Source organism: Camellia sinensis, chromosome 8, assembly GCF_055761805.1.
Source record: "Camellia sinensis isolate YWXY chromosome 8, ASM5576180v1, whole genome shotgun sequence".
NCBI classification, from domain to species: Eukaryota; Viridiplantae; Streptophyta; class Magnoliopsida; order Ericales; family Theaceae; genus Camellia; species Camellia sinensis.
The window spans coordinates 161,625,660-161,651,594 of NC_138968.1; the positions used below are offsets into that span (position 1 = coordinate 161,625,660).

Genomic DNA, 25,935 nt, shown 5'->3' on the forward strand with positions numbered 1-25,935 from the left:
TTCGTTGCTATGAAGTGCCGCATTGTTCTTCAGACTAGGGGCAACTTTCCAGTTGCAGGGATCTTGGGTTGTGCATTTCAGTGACAGATCTCCGGCGTGTCCAGTTCTGATCCACATCGAAAATAGTTTTGAAAAGTTTTAATAAAAGTTGACTTTGTTCAAATTAATCTTTTTATGACTAAGACCATTTTTGGACCAAAAGCGGAAAATTTTCAGTACCACAACTTTCAATTTCATTGATTTCAAAATAGAGTTCTCCTACTCTTGCATTACAATCGAGGTTGCTTTTTTGGTACATTCATAAAGAAAACTTGAAAATGCTAAATAAGCAATAAATTTGGGGCATAGTTGAATCAAGTATCTCTGCGTCCCCTCCCAGAGCTGGACGAAACATCTGATGCCAAGCTAGGCCCAACCTGTGCCTCCTCATTGAGCCAATCTAAGCACTCATCGGACAAAGTGCAACTGAAAGTGGAAGCAGGGGCCATGAGCTCTCTAGTCCTCCATGCTGTGGCATATCGGGCAAGCTGTGCACCCCGGATCGGGAAAGCGGCTGGGTACTCAATCCCCTCAGGTGGGCAGGTCTGATCATGACCAAATTGACACAGGAACCGGAACGGAAAATAGAATACGCAGTGGGTTAGACCAATCAATTGGATCCCAATCAGCCGGGACATACTATAGCTCATTGCCGGGAGGTTGAGCCAAGGGCAACGCCAAGCAATGCCGTCTGCGGGCAAATTGCACATCCAATCGAACCACCACCTTTCGTCAAGAGCATTGACTAGGCGCTGCCGAAAGAAGTAGCCTCGAGCTGAATAGGCTGGGCAAGAGTCCACAACCTGCAACTTGTCCATTAACCATACCTGGGGGAGGGATGGAAAATGAGAGAATAAAGAACAGAGAGATGTACGATGAGAGAAAAGTAAGACAAGGGTTCTGCGAGAAAACCGAGCCTGAGGGTCGAGTGATGTGAGCAAATATATATGTAAGGTTGGGTGGGAAACATTATCTGCAGCAGCAGTGGACTCCCGGCGAACCTAGTCGCCTCCCGGTGATAGACAGAATCTAAGCCCATCAGTGTCTCGGCCAAGGTCATGGCAATACAGCTCTTTCCTTCTCTCAAGCCCTGGGCAACTTCAATCAGGCGAATGCTAGCCCCGCCGAAGCCCGAGGAAAGCAGAAAGTGAGACAACAAACATAAGCAGAGGGCGTGTTGCCGGAAACCCTGCCAATAATGGTTGCTGCGGTCACCGGCGTCGGAAAAACGATGGATCAAGCCGAGGATGTCCAGTTCCTCACTACAGATCAGAGATCGAGCGTCATGCGCCGTGAGCCCACACATCCGCCCTAAAGCCTGAGTGTGGCCAAAACAGAGCTGGGGCAAGATCACTTCAGAGCATTCAGACTCCATCAAAACCTGAAAATCTTCGAAAGTGGGACACATCTCTTGGCCGCCAAAGCTAAAAACATGCGTCACTGGATTCCAGAACCTTGCCGCGGCATGGAGAAAAGGAAGTTGTAGCGAAGTACGGCCCAGCGTGAATAGTGCATTCAAGCCGAAACCCCGGAAATTCAGCTTTTCCGAGCCATCTAGAGAAGAGATCCAAGATGTGACATTTTCTGAGAGAAACGCCTCCATCTTTGGCTAAAACTAAGATGAAATGAATGTTCCCGAAGTTGAGGCTTTTATAGAGGGAAAAACACTATTCACGGGGACACGTGTCAAAAATCTGGTGGCTGCAGGACTAAGTGGCCGGCCGGCCACCTTTTCTGGCTGGCCAGCCATTTACTTTTTGCAAAACTGGCCGGCCAGCTGTCTCTCTCCACAAAATTGGCCGGCCGGCCCCCAAAGGTGGCCGGCAATGCTGCAGTGTATCTCCTTGGCCCTGTTTTACTCTTTGAAGGGAAGTTTCAAGCATTTCCATGCAACGGGAGAGTCAAAGGCCTTCGTCTCCCTCCGTTTCGGATGCGTTCCGGTGCCCAGATCGTCCGAAGTACACTCTGTTATTGCTGAGTTTTTGATTATCGAGTTGTAGTTTTGATTATCGAGTTGTTGTTTTGCTTATCGAGTTGTTTGTCGAGCGGACGTGTTTCGTGTTTTTGAGCCATTGTTCTCTGTTTAAACAATCTTCGTTTAAAGTCTTGTTTATTTGCGTTGTCAACGTTGTTGCATCTTGCTTATCGAGTTGTAAACTTCCTAAGGTCCTGTTATATCTTAGTAAGTTAAGTTGCTTAGTTTGTTGCGTCGGTTCACTACCTGACTTGGTGATTACACAATGCACATTCCCATTCAATTTCATTTTTGTGCGAAATAAATTGATGCGATACGATGCTAAAAGTTTAAAATACAAAACATCTTTTCAAAAGCTATTTCATTCCATCATGGCTTTACAACAAACAAAGGTACAAGTTTTACAAAAAATAAAACTGCCTAACAATGTGCAAAGTGCTACAAACTACTAGCAAAAAGAAAAATAAAGCAGGAAACAGCGGCATCAATGTCCTCGGGAACGGAAATAAGAAGCACTCCTCATCCTCTTCTGCGGGACAACCTCTGCGCCATCATCATCATCTGGGTCAGAGCTGTCATCCTCAGGATCCCCCTCAGCCTCACCTCTGTCCCCCGAACCAAAACCGGAGCCTCCCTCCTCAGCAGATGTTTCTGATTGACGGTCGGTAGCCTCCTCCTCCTCCTCAGCATCCTCCTCCTCCTCATCAGGCTCCACCTCTACAACGTGAGTCCTGCTTCTGCGGACAGACCCTCCCCAAGCTCCTCGAAAAGGTCTAGATGGCCCGGCTCCTCGAGAAGGCCGGGATGGCCCCGCCCCCTGAAAAGGCCCGGGTGACCCAACTCCCTGAAAAGGCCCAGATGGCCCAGCTCCCCAAGGAGGCCCGGGTGGCCTGGCCTGCGGCTGACCGGACCATGAAGGCATCTGAAAACAAAGAGTTCAATTCAAATACATCAGTCCAAATATATACATCAGATGCAGATACAAGCAAAGGCTACGTGAAGTGGGTGCATGTAAATGCAGTGTCCAAGTGGGGTGTGTGTCAGATGTGCTTTACACAAGTAGTCTATCGATGCAGTAGAAATCAGCATGTCATCAGAAGTATGATAAATGCCAGAAAACTGAAGGGTACCTGAATGCCCGCGACAGACAACTGTGCCTCCCTACGCAGGACCATGCCCTCGAGTGTGGCCACCAGTCCAACCACCTCCTCCATGTACCCTCGCGGTGGCTGCAAATATGAGCTCATAGTCATCAGTGAACAAAAATGTCTAAACATCTGAATAATGAATGAAAAACAGTGGAGCATACCAGCGGTGAGTCAGGATCAATGGCGTATCGATCACTGGGCATCGGAGGCTCTAGCGGAATCGGAGTCGGGGAGATAGCTCCATACTGCCACGCCATCAACTCAGTGGGCATATCTGGCCATCCAGGATGAGGATAAGCCGACGGAGTCGGAGGAACCGGTCTACTCCCACCTCTAGTAGAAGGGGCGTCTGCAGCCCGAGCCCGAGCCTGGCCCGAGGATGACATACCGGCAGGCCTCATCATCGGGATACGAGCTCCCGTCAATGGAGGCATCAAGTATATGTGACGGTAAGTGGCGTAGTCCCCCTCCTCAATATATAGTAAAGCATCGCTACCCAGCATGGCGCCGACTACCTCCGAGTAAGAGAGCCTGTCAGCAGTCCGCATACTGACTGGGGGTACTGCGGGAGGATCCTGAGAAAGATACCCCCATACCTGGCGCAGAAAGCGTTCCCCCAGAAACCATGCCCTGCCAACCGGCCCCTCGAGCAAGACCCTATACTGGGAGATGTCCGACCCTCCGGTATACTGAAGTCGGAGACCGTCACCCAGGGACACCCAGGGCTGCCATGTGATCTGCGGATGATAAATGCATAAACCAATCAGAAATCAAGAATATACAGAGCAAATCAAAGATGAGAATGAAAGGAACTGAAAGTTCTGAGGTACCTCTGAATGTCGCACAGTGTCAAAGTACTGTCGCAGGTAAAGGAGGGTCTCTCGAGGTCTCGGCCGGTGCGGGCCCTCAAACACCAGTGAGTATGGGGTCATGGGAACCCCTGCCACCTCCAACTCTGGGGCTAATGCTGGGAAGTATACATAGACCCATAGCTGAGAAAAGCAGTGCAGAATGTAAGTACGAAATGCTGAGAGCAAAATACAGACTGTAAAAGTGCGCTGTGTGTGCAATGTACAAGTAATGAAGAGCAGAAATGTAAATCAAGAGGACAGAAAAGTACCTCCCAGGCTCTCCAGTAGCCGCCAAGTAAATCGCCCCGCCCGCGGGAGGTCGCGCTCATATAAAAGTAAAGGGTAGCCAGGCCGGCGCCTCCCCAGTCAAATCTACTGACCTGTGATAGGTCAACCAGAGCGCTCAGCAGATATAACCCAACTGTGTTCCCTCTATCGGCGAACAGGGTAGTCCCGAAGAGGAACATAAGGAAACCACGGGTGTACTGCTCCGTCTCCTCGGGAGTCTCAGGCACCATCTCCGCCCGCCGGAAGTGGGAAGAGAATCAAGTGTATCGGACTCTCCCAGAAACCCTATCAACAGGCGGGCGAGCCCCCAATAGATACATCCAAGCGGCCTCCCACTCGCCCATATCCTCATCGTAGGGGATGGGCCAACCTCCTATGTCTAAGCCAGTCAACATAGCGAAGTCTAGGGGCGTCATGGTCATGTCTCCAGTGGCAGAGAAATGAAAGGAGTTGGTGGTGTCCCACCATCTCTCTACCAAGACTGCCATCAGTGTCCTCCTGGCAGGACAACGTGACAACCCGACGCAGAAGGGCCCGAACCCTACCAAGTCTACTAAGTCTCGGACACCCTCCGGGAGCTCAGCGTACCAGTCCCGCGCGATGGTGGAACCATACCCCCGCACACTGCGGGAACTAACCTGCATTCAGAATGAATACATGTGTCAATAATGAAATGAATGGGCTGTGTGCCAATGAGATGAAATGGGCTGTGTGCCAATGAGATGAACTGGGCTGTGTGCCAATGAGATGAAATGGGCTGCGTGCCAATGGAATGAAATGGGTTGTATGCCGATGAAGTGAAATAAGCTACATGCAAATTAATCTGGGCTGCGTGTTCAGAAAATTTGAAGTTTGGGCTGCGTGTTCAACTTTCTATCAGTGTGGGCTGCGTGTTAACTATTTAATCTGGGCTGCGTGTTCAGAAAATTTGAAGTTTGGGCTGCGTGTTCAACTTTCTATCAGTGTGGGCTACATGTTCACTATTTAATCTGGGCTGCGTGTTCAGAAAATTTGAAGTTTGGGCTGCGTGTTCAACTTTCTATCAGTGTGGGCTGCGTGTTCACTATTTAATCTGGGCTGCGTGTTCAGAAAATTTGAAGTTTGGGCTGCGTGTTCAACTTTCTATCAGTGTGGGCTGCGTGTTCACTAATTAATCTGGGCTGCGTGTTCAGAAAATTTGAAGTTTGGGCTGCGTGTTCAACTTTCTATCAGTGTGGGCTGCGTGTTCAACTTTCTATCAGTGTGGGCTGCGTGTTCACTATTTAATCTGGGCTGCGTGTTCAGAAAATTTGAAGTTTGGGCTGCGTGTTCAACTTTCTATCAATGTGGGCTGCGTGTTCACTATTTAATCTGGGCTGCGTGTTCAGAAAATTTGAAGTTTGGGCTGCGTGTTCAACTTTTTATCAGTGTGGGCTGCGTGTTCACTATTTAATCTGGGCTGCGTGTTCAGAAAATTTGAAGTTTGGGCTGCGTGTTCAATTTTCTATCAGTGTGGGCTGCGTGTTCACTATTTAATCTGGGCTGCGTGTTCAGAAAATTTGAAGTTTGGGCTGCGTGTTCAATTTTCTATCAGTGTGGGCTGCGTGTTCACTATTTAATCTGGGCTGTGTGTTCAGAAAATTTGAAGTTTGGGCTGCGTGTTCAACTTTCTATCAGTGTGGGCTGCGTGTTCACTATTTAATCTGGGCTGCGTGTTCAGAAAATTTGAAGTTTGGGCTGCGTGTTCGAATTTCAACTAGCGTGGGCTGCGTGTTCACTATTCTAATCTGGGCTGCGTGTTCAGAAAATTTGAAGTTTGGGCTGCGTGTTCACTATTCTAATCTGGGCTGCGTGTTCAGAAAATTTGAAGTTTGGGCTGCGTGTTCGAATTTCAACTAGCGTGGGCTGCGCGTTCACTATTCTAATCTGGGCTGCGTGTTCAGAAAATTTGAAGTTTGGGCTGCGTGTTCAACTTTCAGTCAGTGTGGGCTGCGTGTTCACTATTTAACTGGGCTGCGTGTTCAGAAAATTTAAAGTGTGGGCTGTGTGTTCACTTTCGAATTCGGGCTGTGTGTTCGACAAATCAGTGTTTGAGCCGTGTGTTCACCTCTAAACTAATGTGTACTGTGTGTTCGCAACTAATTAATGAGCCGAGTGTTCAGAAATTCGAGTGTTGAAACTACATGTTCAGGATGCAAGCAAAGTACTATGTCATAAGCTAAACTGCGTGTTCAAGCATGGCAAAGGTGCGAAATGTACGAAAAATACAGAAAATGAAGTAAATACCTCTCGGGCCTCATGAGAGAGGTGATGCTCCGGCTCTCGGAGAAGCAGATCCCCGGGTGCTCGCTCGTCAAAGCTAGTGAAGTGACGGAAGACGGCACGCGGAAGGACATGTGCTGGCGGATTGTACCTCCCGGGAATAAAAGGTCGGGTCCTCGGGGGTAGAGTCATGGGATCGAAATCATCTCCGGCACCTGGAAAACCTCCGCCGTGGGGAGAATTACCCGCCATTTTCAGAAGATCTGCAAAGGGAGCAAAAATGAGCAAAATGAGCCAAAATTGGAAAAAGTCAACAAAAGTCAACTCTCGGGAAATGAAAAAGTCAACAAAAGTCAACTCCTGAGAAAATCTTCCAAATGTTGAGACAAACTTACCTCAAGTGGCGAAAATGTGAAAAGAAGCTCCGAAACCGAAATTTAATCGCTTCAAAGTGCTTGAAACTGAATATTTTTGCTAAAACAATTTGCACGGGGCGTTGGAAAACGCGTGTGAAACTCAGATCTGGAGAAGAAAGTGTTGTAGGAGGCAAGAAAGGAAGGGATCTCGGCTACCTTATATAGGCCCCAAGTCTTGGATTGAAGGAGCATCAAAAAGGAGGTGAAAAGACCAAAGTGCCCCCGGATTTGGGTATATGGCCGGCCGGCCCTCTTTTCTAGCCGGCCAGCTATCTGCTTTTTGGAAAACTGGCCGGCCAGCCATTTGCTTTATGGAAAACCGGTTGGCCACCTCCCCTTGGGAAGATAAATGGCCGGCCATGTCCCCCACATGCCCACCTAGCTCCTTGAAAATTTTGAGGAAGATTGGAGTTCCCGGGACCTGAAAAAGTTCAAGAAAAGTACACTTCCGGTCGCGAAATTGCTCCGTCGGAACTTCGGCTTCAAGATCTGACATGTGTCTCATCATCACTCATCAAAATCAAAGTGTATCCTTTTTGAATGAGTTGTAACCTTTCAGGGAAGCAGATCGGAGGCCGTGATCAAGTCGCCTTCGCCGAAATGCGCATTTCCATACTTGTTACTTCATGACAAACGGGCACCCTGATTCATGCTCGTTTCGCACTATCATGCACATAACTTGCATTCTCATGAGCATACCTGCATTAACGTGCACATTTCTTGATATTGGCATACCTCTATACTTGGGCATGCGTTGTCACGCATGTTCCACTTTTGCATTGCGATGCATTCACTTGCTGGCACTGTGTGTGTCAAACTTCCAGAATCACATTGGATATATAGCATATTGTGCTCGTTGAGTTTCTCTCTTTTGCAGGCACGATATTGTATGTACGGTTCAATTGAGGCTGGTGCGACCAGACGAATCGCACAGGTATCGTATCTTCTCCGTGTGAGACGTGGCGGGGATTGAATAATCCTCCGCATTTCTTAACTGCATGAAATGTAGTTGTTGCTTTGCATTCTTGCTTAAAACTGTTGCATCTATTTGCGAATACTTGCTTCATTACAGCTTGCTGCATTCGCATGATCATGAGGATGACCGGCTTCGCGTGGCGTATAAGTCTAACTTTCAAAACCGGCTTCGCGTAGCGTATAAGTCCAATCTTCAAAATCTTCTTGCATTATCATTTTTCATTTTGCCCCCTGCCTGCGGGCACATTTCTGTTTATCTTGTACGTTTGTCTAAGTCTTCGGCCTTGTCAAAAATGGGTCGTCTCTGGGCTTTGACATTCACTCCCGTCACTTATGACTTTCGAGTTCTGTCAAAGAGGGGCAACTGTAGACACCCCATTTTTGACCGACCTTAAGACTCAGACGTCACTGATTGAGCGCTTGGTGATGTTGCATAATGTGCTTGTTCAGAAGTTTCAGAGTTGCGGCCGTGAGCCCTGCCTCCGGACTTCCGAACCCTCTTTTGTACTTTGCCTCGGTTTGCGAACCAGGCTCGATTTTCTCTGTTTCTTTTCTTGAGGGAAGGGAGAGGTCTCGTAGACCATCTCTCAATGTCCGTAGGCTACATTTGGTGGCCGTAGGCCATTTTTCCCATTTCGGAGTCCGGTTTTCGATTTTCGGAGCCGTCAGGCCGTGTGCCTCGGTTCGGGACCGCTTAACCATCTCCTATTGCTCCGGTCTTTGGCATACTTCCTATTTTCTCCCTTTTGAGGGACACTGGGGGCTGAGAAACCCACTTCGTGGCCGAACGCTACTTTCGGTGCTTGACAGCCCATTTTCGGGACCTCGAACTGCGCGTTTTGGTCCCCGAGCATTCGTTTTGCAACGGTTTTCGTTCATTTTTGGCAGGTACCTCTGTTTTATCACCGGGGAGGTCACTGAAGGGTGAGAGGCCAGTAATTGTTGCAGCAACCAGTTATACATCCTCCGACGTCCTCCGGCGCCCGTTTTTCACACTTCCGGGCTAATGTTGAACACCTTGGGCCCATTTTCTTGAACTTTGAACCACATATTTGTGATGTACACACATGAGAGGACCCTAAAAGTTGGTGGCCGGCCAGTAATTCCACTTGACCCTTTTGAACCCCTCTTTTCGAGCTAATGTTGAACCCCTTGGACCCACTTTCTTGGACTTTTAACCACAGGGTTGTGTTGTACACAGATAGGAGGACACCATCAGTTGGTGGCCGGCCACTAAATCTGCTTGACCCTTTTGACCCCTAGCCGGCCGGCTAGGGGGTGTGGCCGGCCGGCCACCTGGAGCAAAAGTAACTGGCCAGCCGAGTTCCTTGCACTGTGCACTTTACAGCTGTGGAGCTTTATCCCCCAGAAAATATCTTTATCCGGGGGATATTTTGTGGGGGAAAGTTGCTCTCCTTTTCCCCCACCTTTACACCCCCTTTTTGGCCTTTATAACCAGCTGGTGGCTTCACTTGTAGGGGTTAGAAAAATTGTTCTTCAAGCTTCCATACACAAATCCCTTTCTATACCTCTCATTTCCTTGAAAATTCCTAAGTCCCTAAGCACCATTTCTTCTACACCACCAAGCTCTACCATCACCACTTCATTTCCAGCAACAAGGAAGGCTTCTCAAAGGCTAAAGGAGCTGCAAATTGATCCAAGAAGCAACAAAAGCTTTGATCTTCAAGGGTGAGTAACACTTCTCCTCTTTTGACCCTTTTTCTTGATCCATTTGTAAGCCCCATATGCTTTTTGTTTCAAGCTCCGGCCCTAACTGAAAGGGCCCTCTTTTGAGCTCATCTTAACTTTTCATTAAGGGCTCAACCCTGTTTGAGCCCTCCATGATGCACTTGCTTCATTGATCCTCTTATATGTCATAGTCTTGCATGCTATTTTTGGCCCATGAGTAATCTGTTTTTGAGCATGTTTTAAACTGATATTAGGCTTATTTTGAGCCCCTCTTCAACATTGAAGAAGGGCTCAACACCATTTGGGACTTCCATGTTATACTTACCTTTATACTCCCCTTTTTAGTCCCATTTTTGCATGCAATGGCAGCCTACCATGCTTTTGTTTTTGGCCATTTTACAGTTCTGAAAAAGTGCTTATTTTGGTCCATTCTTCATGTTTCATTTAGGTCCTTTCATGGTTTGGGTCCTCCATATGCCACTTCATGTTATATCTCTCTTTTATTCCCCATTCTTGCATGTTTAGTTAGCCTATCATGCTTTTGTTTTTGGCCATTTTACAGTTCTGGAAATAGTCCTATTTTGGCCCATTCGACATGTTTTATTAAGGGTCTTTGGCTGTTTGGTGAATATTTTGCATACCTCATGTTATAGCCACTTTTGAGCCTCATTTTGCATCGCATTTCTATCATGTTTGTATACTAATTTTGAGGCTTCCATATACTGTAAATATTCATATTTTTGGTCCCTCTTCAGTGTTGTAGAAGGGAATTTTTCAGTTTGGATTTTGCTTATATCACTTGCTTCATTACCCCTCTTTTGGCCCCTATTCTTGCATGCCATTTTTGCCCTACCTATGCTCACTGTTTGGCCATGTTTATAACTGTGAAAGTGCCTTTTTTTGGGACTGCCTAGCTTCTGTCTTTGCATTACATGTCCGTATTGTGCATGTTTGGCATAGTTATAGGCCATTTCGGGTGCCTAAATTCGCATTTCGGGACAATTCCATGCATTTGGTGTCATTTCGCCTCATTTCGGGGCTGCTTTCCCCCACTTTTCAGTGCTGAAATCCCATTACCATGTTTGCATATCATTTCCCATGCCATAGTTCGCATTTTTGCATTGCCTCGGTTTGCGTGCCCGTGTGCACGCATTTCGAGACACTTCATTTTTATCCGCCGGCATCCTATGTGAGTGTGGCTGAGGCTCACTCATGTTGGTATAAGCCCATATCACATTTTCATGTCATTCGCATTGTGTATGCCAATGTCTCGGTTTGCGTGCCCGTGTGCACGCATTTCGAGGCACTTCATTTTTATCCGCCGGCATCCTATGTGAGTGTGGCTGAGGCTCACTCATGTTGGTATAAGCCCATATCATGTTTTCATGTCATTCGCCTTGTGTATGCCATTGCCTCGGTTTGCGTGTCCGTGTGCACGCATTTCGAGGCACTTTATTTTTATCCACCGGCATCCTATGTGAGTGTGGCTGAGGCTCACTCATGTTGGTATAAGCCCATATCATGTTTTCATGTCATTCGCCTTCTGTATGCCATTGCCTCGGTTTGCGTGCCCGTGTGCACGCATTTCGAGGCACTTCATTTTCATCATTCGGTATCCTATGTGAGTGTGGCTGAGGCTCACTCATGTTAGTATAAGTCCATGTTGCATTTTCCATGCCATTTTAGTCACTTGCATTGCATATACCATCGCCTCGATTTGCGTGTCCGTGTGCACGCATTTCGAGGCATCTCATTTTCATAGCATAGTGCATACTAGGTTGTATCTTAGATTGCATTCTGTCATTTTCTCAGTTTGCGTGCCCGTGTGCATGCATTTCGAGGCATCTCATTTTCATAGCATAGTGCATACTAGGTTGTATCTTAGATTGCATTCTGTCATTTTCTCGGTTTGCGTGTCCGTGTGCACGCATTTCGAGGCATCTCATTTTCATAGCATAGTGCATACTAGATTGTATCTTAGATTGCATTCTGTCATTTTCTCAGTTTGCGTGCCCGTGTGCACGCATTTCGAGGCATTTCACTTTCATAGCATGGTGTATGTTAGGATTGCATCTTAGTTGCATGTCGTGCATATTGCATCGTGTTCGGAATAGGAGTTAGCCCGGGCACGGGAAACGAGGTGCATTTCGTACTCCGAGTGACGGAATGTGTCTCAATTCCCCAGTCGCCGACACTCCGGATCATCCATGATGGAGTTAGGTTCTTGTTGTGTTTTCATGTGCATTCATTCTATATTGAGTTGTGCATTTCGACTCCTCGGCCATCATGCCTCGGTATGCGTGATTGGTGGCACGAGGATCGAGACATGCATATATCTATGCAAATACATTGCTATGCCCCTTTCCTGCTCTCTGTTGCAGCAAAACGAAGAATCAGCAACTTTTTGGGGGCTTGGCACGCATTTCAAGAACAGGTGTAAACAGAGGCTAATTGGGGCATTCCGGTGGATTTCCGTGCAAGACAACCCGGACATGCATCATCCATCAGAAGCAAGGCAGTCCCTGGCTTGCATGCCAGTTTTATTTATTTCCTTAGTCAATTTGTTAATTAATTAGAATTTTGTAATATTTTAGACTGTAATATTCTTTTATTCGGGACTGTATTATTTATTCGGACCCTCTACGCGAGGGCATAACTGTAATAAGTGTGCGTGAGTGTGATGTATGTCTTCCAACCCCACGTCTTTCTCCCTTTTATTTATCCGCTTATGATGGTTAGATTAGGGCATATTTCAATTAGCATACAGTATGACAGCATGTTTGCATCATTCATCCGTATTGCATGCACTGGGCTCGGCGCATCATACTAACTGCTTTGTACTTTCAATTTCAAAGTTGAATACATGATAGTTGTAGCATTTCATATGCCATCTTAGAATAGCCGAGTCTGCTATAGTTGCATTTTGCATGTGTTGCATTAGGCATTTCTGTATACTTAGGATTCATGCATGATTTCTAATGAGTTTCTATTTTGGCTTGGAGTACTCGGTAAGCTTTATGCTTTGGCATCCTTGCATGCGTGTGAGTGACTGCCATGAATAGCATGCTTACCATGAGGCTATGTGCTTATATGATATAACTGCCTGAATGCCAGTGGGTGAAGGTTGGGTTATCTGAATTGGAATAAATCATCAAATGTTTCAAGCCTACCTGCGGGTAGCAAAACCTCTTTCAAAAACAAACATGAAATGTTTTGTTCCAATTCAGGCGATCCAGTCTATACTTGTATGCTGTGAGCATCACATAGTAACCTAGGCTAATAACCGGAACAAGAACTCACAATGTTTTCAAAAATAGATATCATGGTTAGTAGAGGCCGATCTTTGATCGGGCGAGCGGGGGTGCTCACGAAGTGACCTTCCCCAATCGTACCCAAGTTCCCGAGCCGAGGCAACTTTGGTGATGACGGACGCGTGGCCTTTTGGCACCGAGTCAGGGTTTCCTAAATTTCCCAAAATAAAATATTTAGGTGGCGACTCTGTATCTGGCAAAGCAGTCCATGTTTGGCACTTCTTTCAAAAATCAGTTTTTCTCAAAACGATTTGCCGGATTTGGACTCTTTGGTTCAGATTAAGAACCGTGACTGACGAAAGTCGAGTCCGAGCTGTAGCGAGGTCCCCCGCGGGCTTGTCTACACCCGTTCATTTTAATTGTTTTCTTGATTTTACTCTTAGTCTTAGATATATATTAGATACTTTAATTTTGAATATTCAGTTAAATGGTTCTTTTACAAATATGAAAGAAAAAGTTCATAATATTGCATTAATTTACCATGTTTATTACAAATGTATTAAAACTAATTGAAATGTTCAAGCTTTACACAAAAGTCCAAAAGACAAGACTTTACCGATTCAAAGTTGTAGTAATGATGGTAATATAAATATTCCTAAAATGATTGAATGGAAAGACATTACTCTCCCAGATCAATGGGTGACAGTCAATGAAAATTACAAACATAATAAAAAATAATCTACTAGTCAAGATGTCCAAGATATTCAACAATTTACTGATGGCTCAATTAGAATTAAATTTAATAGATCTACTCAATCCTCTAGACATAGTACTTCTAGTATACCTACTGAAATTGAAACAAAAGATGAAATATTTAATACACCATTATTTAGGAAAAACAGTCAAATTCATATTGGTCAAACTTCACATAGCAAAATGAAAGGAGTAGATGATTCTGCAACTTCCCAGATTAGTAAACCTGTCTATTCAAGTTATACTCATCTTCCTGAAGAGGACACTGTCTCTCAGGATTCACCAACACAAACTGTCTTTGAGGTTATACCTCCAATAAACCCCCAATTATTAACTATTACTAAACCTTTTGTTCCTGACTTGGATAAATTACATACTGAATTTAAATCTAAAAATAATAAAATCAAATGCCAAGCTTATAGACTTAAATATGATCCTAACCAACAATCCAAAATTACTCACAAATGGTATAAATTTATGACTAAACATAGTATAGAAGTTCATCTTTTTGAATACTTAGAAAATTATTATAACAAAGTTAATACAATTACAAAAACCAAATGGAAAACTTCTTTTAATACTACTGTTAGTTCTAGTCATCCTCCTCTAGCCACCATAATTATAGAACGCCATGGTCCTGTTATAAATGTTTCTCCATTTAAGTTAGCTGGTAATGACACTGAATTAAAAAAAGTTATTGAACAAAACAATTATACTAATCAATGTTTAAAAACAATTGGTAAACAATTAGATAAAATAGAAACTAATTTAGATGAATATACGTCCGGCCATTCCTCCAAGCAATCTTTAGACAAGCCTTTAATTAATTTACCTAGTCAATGTTCCAAAAGAGATAGTCTAGTTACTCAGGATAGTTCTATTGTTAAAATCATAGAACAATTATTCACTAAGTTAGCCTCTCCTTCAAATGGAAAAGTCGTTTCTCCTTCAAATGGAAAAGCCGTTTCTCCTTCAATTGAAAAAGGTCTTACTGTATTAAACCAACAACCTACCCTCGATATTATTTCTCATCAATCTGAAACCGACACATCTGACAATGAAATTAATCTTTTAGCTCAACAATTTCAATCTTCTAATCTTAATCGAATTACTTATCTTAAAGTAAATCCTACAACTCTTACAAAAAATTGGTACTCTATACCTACTCCCCCTAATCTCCAATATGAAGAAACCAATCTTAATAATCAATTTTCTGTTTCTGCTAAAAAATTATATAAATGGAATATAGATGGTCTTAGTGAAGATCAAATCCTTTAAAAATTAAACCATTTATCCATGGTTGCCAATAGTTATCTCAGTAACTACCCAGATTATACTCAACCTGAAATTGTTTCATTAATAACCTCTGGTTTTACTGGTATGTTAAAATCTTGGTGGGAAAAATACCTCACCGAAGATCAAAGAGAATCTATTTTACATGCAAGTCAAAAAGATGAAAATGATTTACCCATATTTGACGAAACAATTGGTTATTATAAACCTAATGGTAGCAATACCCTAATCTATACTATAGTTAGACATTTTATTGGCACGCCTACTAATATCTATTCTAGAATACATGATCAACTTAGTAACCTTACTTGTCCAACATTGAGTGATTTTCGATGGTATAAGGATGTTTTTACATCCAGAGTAATGCTACATGAAGATTGTACTAAATCATTTTGGAAAGAAAAATTTATTAATGGTCTACCTAGTCTTTTTGCTCATAAAATTAGAGATGTTTTTAGTCAACCTACTGGAATAATTGAATATGATAATTTAACCTATGGTGATATAATCAGTACTATCCAAAAAGAAGGATTAAAAATGTGTATTGATTTAAAACTTAGTCAAAAAGCTGCTAAAGATAAACATAAAGCTAAGTATGAACTAGGCAATTTTTGTGAACAATATGGCCTACCTCCTATAGCACCCTCTAAGAGAAAGCTCCAAAGAAATAAACAATTTTCTAAAAAATCAAGTCATAAATACCGCAAGAGATACTCAAATTATAAGTCCCTTGATAAGTATTATAATAAACCAAAATCTCATCATAAATCTAAATCCTTTAAAAAATCAAAATCCAAATTTCCTTCTAAATCTCCTTTTAATATTACCGGTTATAATTGTGGAAAAAAGGGCCATTATTCCAATAAGTGTAAAGAAAAACAAAAATTAAAAGATAAAGTTATTCAACTCTAAATAAATGATGAATCTAAAAATCAATTATTTGAAATCTTCCAGTTAAATCAATCTCCTAATAACTCCTCCTTTGACATACCCAGCTCAAATACCTCCTCTGATTACCATTCGCCTAGTGGTACTTCTAATAGTAACGTTGAATTAGAATGTAATTGTCACAACCCAAACCCGCCCCTATAGGTTTAGCACCGTAATTGGCCAGTAATCCGTGATTACCGAAGGCTTGCTTAACAGTAAAGACAGTAATACAGAGTACAGGCGCTGGCGGAAGCCAAAACAGTAATAAAAGATGTCCAATGAGCTGTGACAGTCTGTATACAAAAAGACTTTTTTCGAACATATTCACATTCCATAAGCAACACATATACATACACCATATGTACAAACATTCAGAGTACAGTACAAGTCTCATACAGTCTATACAAAACAGAAACAGAAAGGGAGAATCTAAAACATCTCAAAGCAGCCTTAGCTTGGTAGCACTTGGAACCTCGCAGTGAGGCACAGTGGTTGGCTTGACCAAAAAGGGAGTTAATCTGATGCCCCTAGTATCGATCCGGTGCCTGAACACCTACATATAAATATAAACAGTGAGCTAAATCCCAGTGAATAACAGTTGTGTAAAGAGGTTAAGAATGAATGTCCTTTCAGTTTTTAAAACAGTCCTTTACAACAGTATATCAGTCATTCAGTCTGTGGCTCATATTTCATGCCATAACAGTCATTTATAAACCATAATAGTCATATGTGGTACATCCAATAGCAAACAGTACAGTAGGTCTTAACGGACCGAACAGTCAGTTGATGGCCATCATATCAGTAAACAGTAGTGGTTCCAACACGGGAACCGACAGAGATCTCTGTAACAGTAGCAGTAACAGTACAATAACAGTAAATTGCTATGGATGCCACGAATACAGTTCACAAATAGGACAAACATTCATTCAATAAGAAATATCATTTCAGAAAGCAGTACAGTTGATTGTTCAGAAAGTATTCATGATTGAACATATCTTTACAACATTGTTACTCACAGAGTACTGGGCTACAGAGAGGCTAGTGAGCGTCCTCGGATGCCAACCCTACACAGTTACAGAATGAACACACACTAAGTTACACACTTGGGAATCAACAACTTAGTTCCTATCTTGACTCGGTGTGGTTCTACATCAATAACCTCATTAAGATGCCTTAAACTAGGCCTAGAAATGCCTAGGATGGAATGAGGATGCCAAGATGTACTTAAAAACACTTATCAAAATTTTTAGAAAACAGGGGTCTCGCTCGAGCGTGGCCTTCTACGCTCGAGCGGACATGCAGACAAAGGAGCTCCGCTCGATCATGACTTTCTTCGCTCGAGCGGACTGTAAACTCAAGCAAAAGTACTGGATGCACAAAAATCACGCTCGATGGGCGCTCGATCCACGCTCGAGCGTGAGACTCAGGTCCTTGCTCGAGCGTGAACTCTCTCGCTCGAGCAGACTGTAAACACATGAAAAGTACTGGATACACGCATTTCACGCTCAAGAGTTACTTTCCCTGCTCGAGCAGGATGAATGTATTCAGAGTGTATGCTCGAGCGTTAAGTCCTACGCTCGAGCATGGGTTCAAAATCTGGAATTTCCAGATTGAACCTCCAAGCTCAAATTCAACATTTAAAGCATCAAATCCGATCCTTTTGGGCTAATTTTCTGGAAAACACTTTAAAACTCATAATATGACATGTTTCGACGATCAATTTGCAAAATCAAAGCCCAAAGGTAGTTCAATTAAACACAAATCCAAACAAAACTTCAAGAACATAATGAACATAAGACATGCATGCATTCAATTGAAATCAAAGCTTTTAATACATGATCAAATGAGCCAATCCTTCCAAAAACATGATGAATTCATGAACTATAGCCCAAATATGGACATGCATGTGAGGATCCTATGGAAACAACCTCAAAATCAACAATGTGTACATGCATACATGATTCAAGCTTCAATTCAACAATTTAAAACCAATTCTAGACTTAGATCACTAATGGCTCACGAACCATGCAAGATACAACTAGAATTCAAGTTCAAGAAGATGATTCTCCTACCTTAGGTCTTCAATTTCAAGTCTAGAAGCTCAATTATGCAATCTACTCTTCAATTCTTCTAATTTTCCAAGCAATTCTTGTTGAAACCAAAGCTCTCCTAACTCTCTCTCTCTCTCTAGTCGGTTTTGGTCTCAAGAAGGATGATGAAATGATGTATGGAATGAACTAATTAAGTCCCAAACAAGTGCATAGGGAAATGGCCATTCAATGGCAAAATTGTAATTAAAGCAACTAATGTAATTTAACATTATTTAATCCAATTTAATCATTCGAAATCAAATTTCAATTAAATCTATCATAAAATCACATAAATTCTAATTAACACATAACACTAATCAATTTCGGATTCGGCTGCCGGTAAGACCTTCAATTTACAGTTCGAAACTTAAAACATGAACAGATCAATTTATGGCAAACAGATAGAGATGCATTTAAACCAATACACTCAGGCAATCAGTTCAGAATTTCAGTCTAATCAGTTACTTATCATATTCAGTCACAGTTTAGCAGTAATCAGTGGTGAGGGTTGTCACAGTCTCCCCTCCTTACAAAGAGTTTGGTCCTCCAAACTCGAATTACCTTCTTTTTGGAAGAATACTGGATTCAGTGGGAACAATTCAGGATATCTCTTCATCATATCGTCTTCCCTTTCCCAAGTGGCATAAACGCCGCCATGGTTTTGCTAATCAACTTTCACTAGTGGGATCTCTTTGTTTCTCAACTTCTTGATCCGTCGGTTTACAATCTAAATCGGCCGTTCTTTATAAGTGTAGTCGTCACTTAGCACTACACGGGTAGGCTCAATCACATGGAAGGGATCCTGAAGATAATCCCTCAACATTGAAATATGGAAGACATTGTGCATATGCTCCATTTCAGAAGGAAGCACTACTTGATACGCCACCGGATTAATCTTCTCAATGATTTCATACGGCCCGACATATCTCGGCGCTAACTTACCCTTGACTCCAAAACGAGTCTGGCCTTTCATCGGTGTCACTTTAACAAAAACGTGATCACCTACTTCATATTCTCTGTCTCGCCTTCGGACATCCGCATAATTTTTCTGTCGGCTTTGTGCGGTTTTCAATCTCTGTTGAATCAGTTTCACTTTTTCAGTAGTTTCATGTACAATTTCGGGCCCAAGCAAAGGCCCATCTCCAACTTCTGCCCAGCAAATCGGAGATCGACATTTCTTGCCATATAAAGCCTCGAAAGGCGCTATACCAATGCACGAGTGAAAATTATTATTGTAGGCGAACTTGGCCAAGGGTAAATGGCTTTCCCAATTTCCTTGGAAATCAAGAACACACATTCGTAGTAAATCCTCCAGAGTCTGGATTGTTCTTTCTGACTGGCCATCTGTCTGAGGATGGTATGCACTACTCAGTCTCAGTTCAGTACCCAATGCTGTCTGTAGGCTTTGCCAAAATCTCAATGTAAACTTCGAGCCCCTATCAGAAATAATGGATGCAGGCACTCCATGCAATCTAACAATCTCATCAATATAAATTATAGCCAATTTGTCCGCATTATAGATTGTTTTGACAGGTAGAAAGTGAGCAGATTTAGTCAATCTATCAACAATAACCCAAATTGAGTCCATACTTTTACTGGAGTGGGGTAAACCAACAATAAAATCCATAGTGATATGTTCCCATTTCCACTCCGGTATCGGTAAGGGCTGCAGTAAGCCTGCGAGTCGTTGATGTTCGGCTTTGACTTGTTGGCAATGAAGACATTTCGATACAAAGTCAGCAATCTCTTTCTTCATTCCCGGCCACCAGAAATTTAGTTTCAAGTCTTGGTACATTTTTGTATTTCCTGGATGGATAGACAGTTTCGAATTGTGGCCCTCTTGCAGAATTCTTCTTTTCAGTTCAAAATCATTCGGTACACATAACCTTTCCTGGAATTTCAACACATTGTTCTCAAATTTGAAGTTCGGCCTCGGTTTGGACTCCCGTTCATCATTGACCTTTTTCAAAAAGTCATCCTGTTGCTCTTTCTCTTTAATTTCCTTAATAAGTGCCGGTTGAGCAGAAATAGCAGCTACTGTTCCACCTTGTTCACGCAAAACACTTTCAACCTCAAATTTTTTAAGGTCACATAGCAATTCTTTCTGCCCGGTGAGTAAACAGGCTAAATTTCCAACTGGTTTCCGGCTGAGTGCATCTGCAACGGTGTTAGCTTTCCCTAGATAGCACAGAATTTGCAGATCGTAATCTTTTATCAGTTCTAACCATCTCCGCTGTCTCATGTTCAGTTCTTTATGTGTGAAGAAGTATTTCAAGCTCTTGTGATCTGTATACACTTCACATGTCGCCCCATAAAGGTAGTGACGCCAAATTTTCAGTGCAAACACTACTGCAGCAAGTTCTAAGTCATGGGTCGGGTAGCTCTTTTCATGTGGTCTCAGTTGTCGGGAAGCATACGCAATCACTTTACCATTCTGCATTAATACACATCCCAAACCTTTATGAGAAGCATCACTAAATATAGTAAAACCATCCGTACCTGAGGGTAGGGTAAGAATCGGTGCAGTCACAAGTCGAGTCTTTAACTCTTGAAAGGCTGATTCTCTCTGGTCAGTCCATTCAAATGGCGTCAACTGAGTCAATGGTAGGGCAATTTTGGAGAAGTCTTTCACAAACTTTCTGTAGTACCCGACCAAGCCTAAGAAACTTCGAACTTCAGTAACGTTTGTCGGTCTAGGCCAACTTACCACTGCTTCAATTTTCTACGGATCAACTGAAATGCCATCTTTACTAATCACATGTCCCCAAAACATCATGTTATCAAGCCAAAATTCATATTTAGTCAGTTTTGCATAGAGTTTCTGTTCTCTTAAGGTCTGCAAAGCAATTCTCAAATGATGTTCATGTTCTTCTGTGCTTTTAGAATAAATCAGAATGTCATCTATAAAAACAACTACAAATTTGTCGAGGAATGGTTTAAAAATTCTGTTCATAAGGTCCATAAATGTGGCAGGTGCATTAGTAACTCCGAAAGGCATAATAAGGAATTCGTAATGTCCATACCTCGTTCAAAAGGTAGTCTTTTCAATGTCCTCTAGTTTGACTTTTAACTGGTGGTATCCGGATCTAAGGTCAATTTTAGAGAAAACCTGGGCACCTTGTAACTGGTCAAACAAATCATCAATTCGAGGCAATGGATATTTATTTTTCATTGTGACCTTGTTTAGTTCACGGTAGTCAATGTAGAGTCTCAATGAGCCGTCTTTCTTCTTTACAAACAAAACTGGTACGCCCCACGGTGAAGTACCGGGCCTGATGAACTTTTTATCCAACAGTTCCTGCAGCTGAATTTTCAATTATTTCAATTCAATCGGTGCCATTCTATAAGGAGCTTTAGACACTGGCTGTGTACCTGGAATCACATCAATGGTGAACTCAATCTCCCTATCAATCAAATCCCCTGGCAAATCATCTGGAAAAACATCTGAAAATTCTCTAACTATAGGAATACTGTTCACATCAGTTTTAGCATCAGTAAGTACAATCAATATACAACACAGATACCCTTTACATCCCTTCTTAATCAATTTAAAGGCTTTCATGGATGAAATCAGGTATGGGGGAGGTACTACACCAATTCCACTAAACACAAATTCAGGCAATCCAGGTGGACGGAAAATAACTTGTTTCGTTACACAGTCTATGGTAGTATGATATTTTGTTAACCAGTCCATTTCCAATATTACATCAAAATGGTCAATGTTCAATGGCGGTAAATCAATATACAAATGCGCATCTTCAACAATAATCTCACATGCAGCGTACATATAAGCACAAGTCATGGAACCCCCAACGGGTGAAGATACAGCTAACAAATAGTTCATGGGTTCCAATGGTCTATTCAATTTCCGTGAAAAAGCATGCGAGACATAAGAATGTGTAGACCCCGAATCAATCAAAACATATGCATTTTGAGCACAAATTGAGAGTATACCTGACACAACGGTCTCGGTATTCTGTACATCTCCCGATACGAGTGCGAACACTCGGCCTTGCCTCATAGGCTCTTTTTCAGTGGCTTTGGGGTTGGGTTTCGGTGGAGCAGTTGATGCTGCTGTGCTAGCTGCAGCTTTACTATTGCCTTGAGAAGTGGAAGGGCAATCTTTGACCATGTGGCCTACCTTGCCACACCTATAACAAGTACCAGAAATTTTATAACAAACCCCTTTATGTCTTTTCCCACATTCGGAGCAGGGTGGTATGGAACCACTTCCCTGACTAGAACTGGTCGTTGACCTTGTATTCTACTTTTTGTTCGATGAATTATTTCGGCCTTTCTTGAACTTAAAGCCTCGTCTCTTTCCGCGCCATTCAGTTCCCAGTGTTTCAGTCTGTTTCAGTGCCTCGATATTTGACTCGGCTATTATTGCTCGGTCAAGAACATCTACATATTTCAGTAGTTTCAGAACATTGATTCTGTCAAGTATTTCAACATTAAGGCCGCCTTCAAACTTCTTGGCCTTTTTGTAATCAGTGTCCATCATGTGTGGTGCATAGCTGGCGAGTTCAATAAACTTTGATTCATACTCTGCTACTGACATAGTACCCTGCTTTAACTGTTCAAATTCAGTTACTTTACGATCCCTGACACTCTGAGAAAAATATTTCTCAAAGAAGGCTCCCTTAAACTGAGCCCAAGTCATAACAGTGTCGGTGTCACGGACAAGTATCCACCACCGTCTGGCCTCTTCTTGTAAGGTAAAGGTAGCCAGCAATACCTTGTGTGCCTTAGAACACGGAAACACTTCAAACAACTTCTCCATTTCTAGCATCCATGCTTCGGCCTTTAATGGTTCAAGGCCTCCCTGAAAGGATGGTGGTTTCATTTTGCTGAACTTCTGTGTTAGAGCAATTATATCCTCATTAACATTCTGTTTCGATTGAACTGGAGGAAGTGGGGGCTGTTGGTTCTGTTGTAGCCTCAAGGCCTCAGTCAACAGTTCAATTGTTCTTTCTAATCTTGCCATTCTGGCATCAGATGATTCTGTTTCATTGGCATTCCTTGCATTATCCATTTCACTATATGCAATACAATGATAATAAACATAGGCAGTTGCATACTTAAACACATTAGCATATTAGCACATATATTCATGTCATGGCCATACACAATTTTTCGGTGCTAATGCAATGCCCTAATCACTTTTCTAGGACATCTTATATCTCATTTGGACATGTGTGCGCGGTATAACTCATGGTTTATTATCGCTCTAATACCACTTTGTCACGACCCAAACCCGCCCCTATGAGTTTAGCACCGTAACCGGCCAGTAATCCGTGATTACCGAAGGCCTGCTTAACAGTAAAGACAGTAATACAGAGTACAGAGGCTGGCGAAAGCCAAAACAGTAATAAAAGATGTCCAATGAACTGTGACAGTCTATATGCAAAAAGACTTTTTTGAACATATTCACATTCCATAAGCAACACATATATATATACCATATGTACAAACATTCAGAGTACAGTACAAGTCTCATACAGTCTATACAAAACAGAAATAGAAAGGGAGAATCTAAAACACCCCAAAGCAGCCTTAGCTTGGCAGCACTTGGAACCTCGCAGTGAGGCACAGTGGTTGGCTTGACCAAAAAGGGAGTTAACCCGACGTCCCTAGTATCGATTCGGTGCCTGAACACCTACATATAAATATAAACAGTGAGCTAAAGCCCAGTGAATAATAGTTGTGTAAAGAGGATAAAAATGAATGTCCTTTCAGTATTTAAAATAGTCCTTTACAACAGTATATCAGTCATTCAGTCTGTGGCTCATATTTCATGCCATAACAGTCATTTATAAACCATAATAGTCATATCTGGTATATCTAATAGCAAACAGTACAGTAGGTCTTAACGGACCGAACAGTCAGTTGATGGCCATCATATCAATAAACAGTAGTGGTTCCAACACGGGAACCAACAAAGATCTCTGTAACAGTAGCAGTAACAGTACAGTAACAGTAAATTGCTATGGATGCCACGAATGCAGTTCACAAATAGGACAAACATTCATTCAGTAAGAAATATCATTTCAGAAAGCAGTACAGTTGATTGTTCAGAAAGTATTCATGATTGAACATATCTTTACAACATTGTTACTCACAGAGTACTGGGCTACAGAGAGGCTAGTGAGCGTCCTCGGATGCCAACCCTACACAGTTACAGAATGAACACACACTAAGTTACACACTTGGGAATCAACAACTTAGTTCCTATCTTGACTCGGTGTGGTTCTACATCAATAACCTCATTAAGATGCCTTAAACTAGGCCTAGAAATGCCTAGGATGGAATGAGGATGCCAAGATGTACTTAAAAACACTTATCAAAATTTTTAGAAAACAGGGGTCTTGCTCGAGCGTGGCCTTCTACGCTCGAGCGGACATGCAGACAAAGGAGCTCCGCTCGAGCGTGACTTTCTTCGCTCGAGCGGACTATAAACTCAAGCAAAAGTACTGGATGCACAAAAATCACGCTCGATGGGCGCTCGATCCACGCCTGAGCGTGAGACTCAGGTCCTCGCTTGAGCGGACTGTAAACATATGAAAAGTACTAGATACACGCTCGAGCGTTACTTTCCCCGCTTGAGCGAGATACATGTATTCAGAGTGTACGCTCGAGCGTTAAGTCCTACGCTTGAGCGTGGGTCCAAAATCTGGAATTTTCAGATTGAACCTCCAAGCTCAAATTCAACATTTAAAGCATCAAATCCAATCCTTTTGGGCTAATTTTCTGGAAAACACTTTAAAACTCATAATATGACATGTTTCGATGATCAATTTGCAAAATCAAAGCCCAAAGGTAGTTCAATTAAACACAAATCCAAACAATACTTCAAGAACATAATGAACATAAGACATGCATGCATTCAATTGAAATCAAAGCTTCCAATACATGATCAAATGAGTTAATCCTTCCAAAAACATGATGAATTCATGAACTATAGCCCAAATATGGACATGTATGTGAGGATCCTATGGAAACAACCTCAAAATCAACAATGTGTACATGCATGCATGATTCAAGCTTCAATTCAACAATTTAAAACCAATTTTAGACTTAGATCACTAATGGCTCACGAACCATGCAAGATACAACTAGAATTCAAGTTCAAGAAGATGATTCTCCTACCTTAGGTCTTCAATTTCAAGTCTAGAAGCTCAATTATGCAATCTACTCTTCAATTCTTCTAATTTTCCAAGCAATTCTTGTTGAAACCAAAGCTCTCCTAACTCTCTCTCTCTCTCTAGTCAGTTTTGGTCTCAAGAAGGATGATGAAATGATGTATGGAATGAACTAATTAAGTCCCAAACAAGTGTATAGGGAAATGGCCATTCATTGGCAAAATTGTAATTAAAGCAACTAATGTAATTTAACATTATTTAATCCAATTTAATCATTCGAAATCAAATTTCAATTAAATCTACCATAAAATCACATAAATTCTAATTAACACATAACACTAATCAATTTCAGATTCGGCCGCCGATAAGGCCTTCAATATACAGTTCGAAACTTAAAAAATGAACAGATCAATTTATGGCAAACAGATAGAGATGCATTTAAACCAATACTCTCAGGCAATCAGTTCAGAATTTCAGTCTAATCAGTTACTTATCATATTCAGTCACAGTTTAGCAGTAATCAGTGGTGAGGGTTGTCACAGTAATGATACCAAAGGAGATGGAAGCAGGAAGGAGGAAACAACACTAAACATTTTAAATTAGAACTTACAATAATACAATAAAATAAACTATAAATAAAATAAAGCATACATAAATTAATACATAAATTAAAACTTACAATTGCTTACTGGAATGAAGCAAACAGTTCTTCAAAATACATAACTTGAAAACGAATTTGAAAATAAAATTACAGAGATAGCTATTTTGTTGAGATTGAGCACTCAAAGTTTTCTAACTCTGCCTTATTCTTGACTGATGAGGCTCTTTTATAGACGAAAGGAAGTACTATGAGC

At 42.2% G+C, this 25,935-nt stretch overlaps 1 protein-coding gene across 1 annotated transcript; it reads right to left on the minus strand.

Moving 5' to 3' along the window:
- Positions 1-2,360: 2,360 nt before the first annotated feature.
- On the minus strand, positions 2,361-3,893 carry LOC145797276 (uncharacterized). The gene is made up of 3 exons (XM_082884005.1): positions 3,324-3,893; positions 3,145-3,243; positions 2,361-2,936 (listed from the first exon to the last, which is right to left on the minus strand). The coding sequence occupies exons 1-3, from the start codon at positions 3,708-3,710 to the stop codon at positions 2,499-2,501; spliced, it is 924 nt and encodes a 307-aa protein (XP_082740131.1). The 5' UTR covers positions 3,711-3,893; the 3' UTR covers positions 2,361-2,498.
- Positions 3,894-25,935: the final 22,042 nt, after the last annotated feature.

Coding starts and splice junctions, on each gene's coding strand:
- LOC145797276 (XM_082884005.1), bottom strand. CDS start 3,710: ATGCGGACTGCTGACAGGCTCTCTTACTCGGAGGTAGTCGGCGCCATG. Junction 3,244..3,323: donor TTGATCCTGACTCACCGCTG/GTATGCTCCACT, acceptor TCATATTTGCAG/CCACCGCGAGGGTACATGGA. Junction 2,937..3,144: donor TGTCTGTCGCGGGCATTCAG/GTACCCTTCAGT, acceptor CTTTGTTTTCAG/ATGCCTTCATGGTCCGGTCA.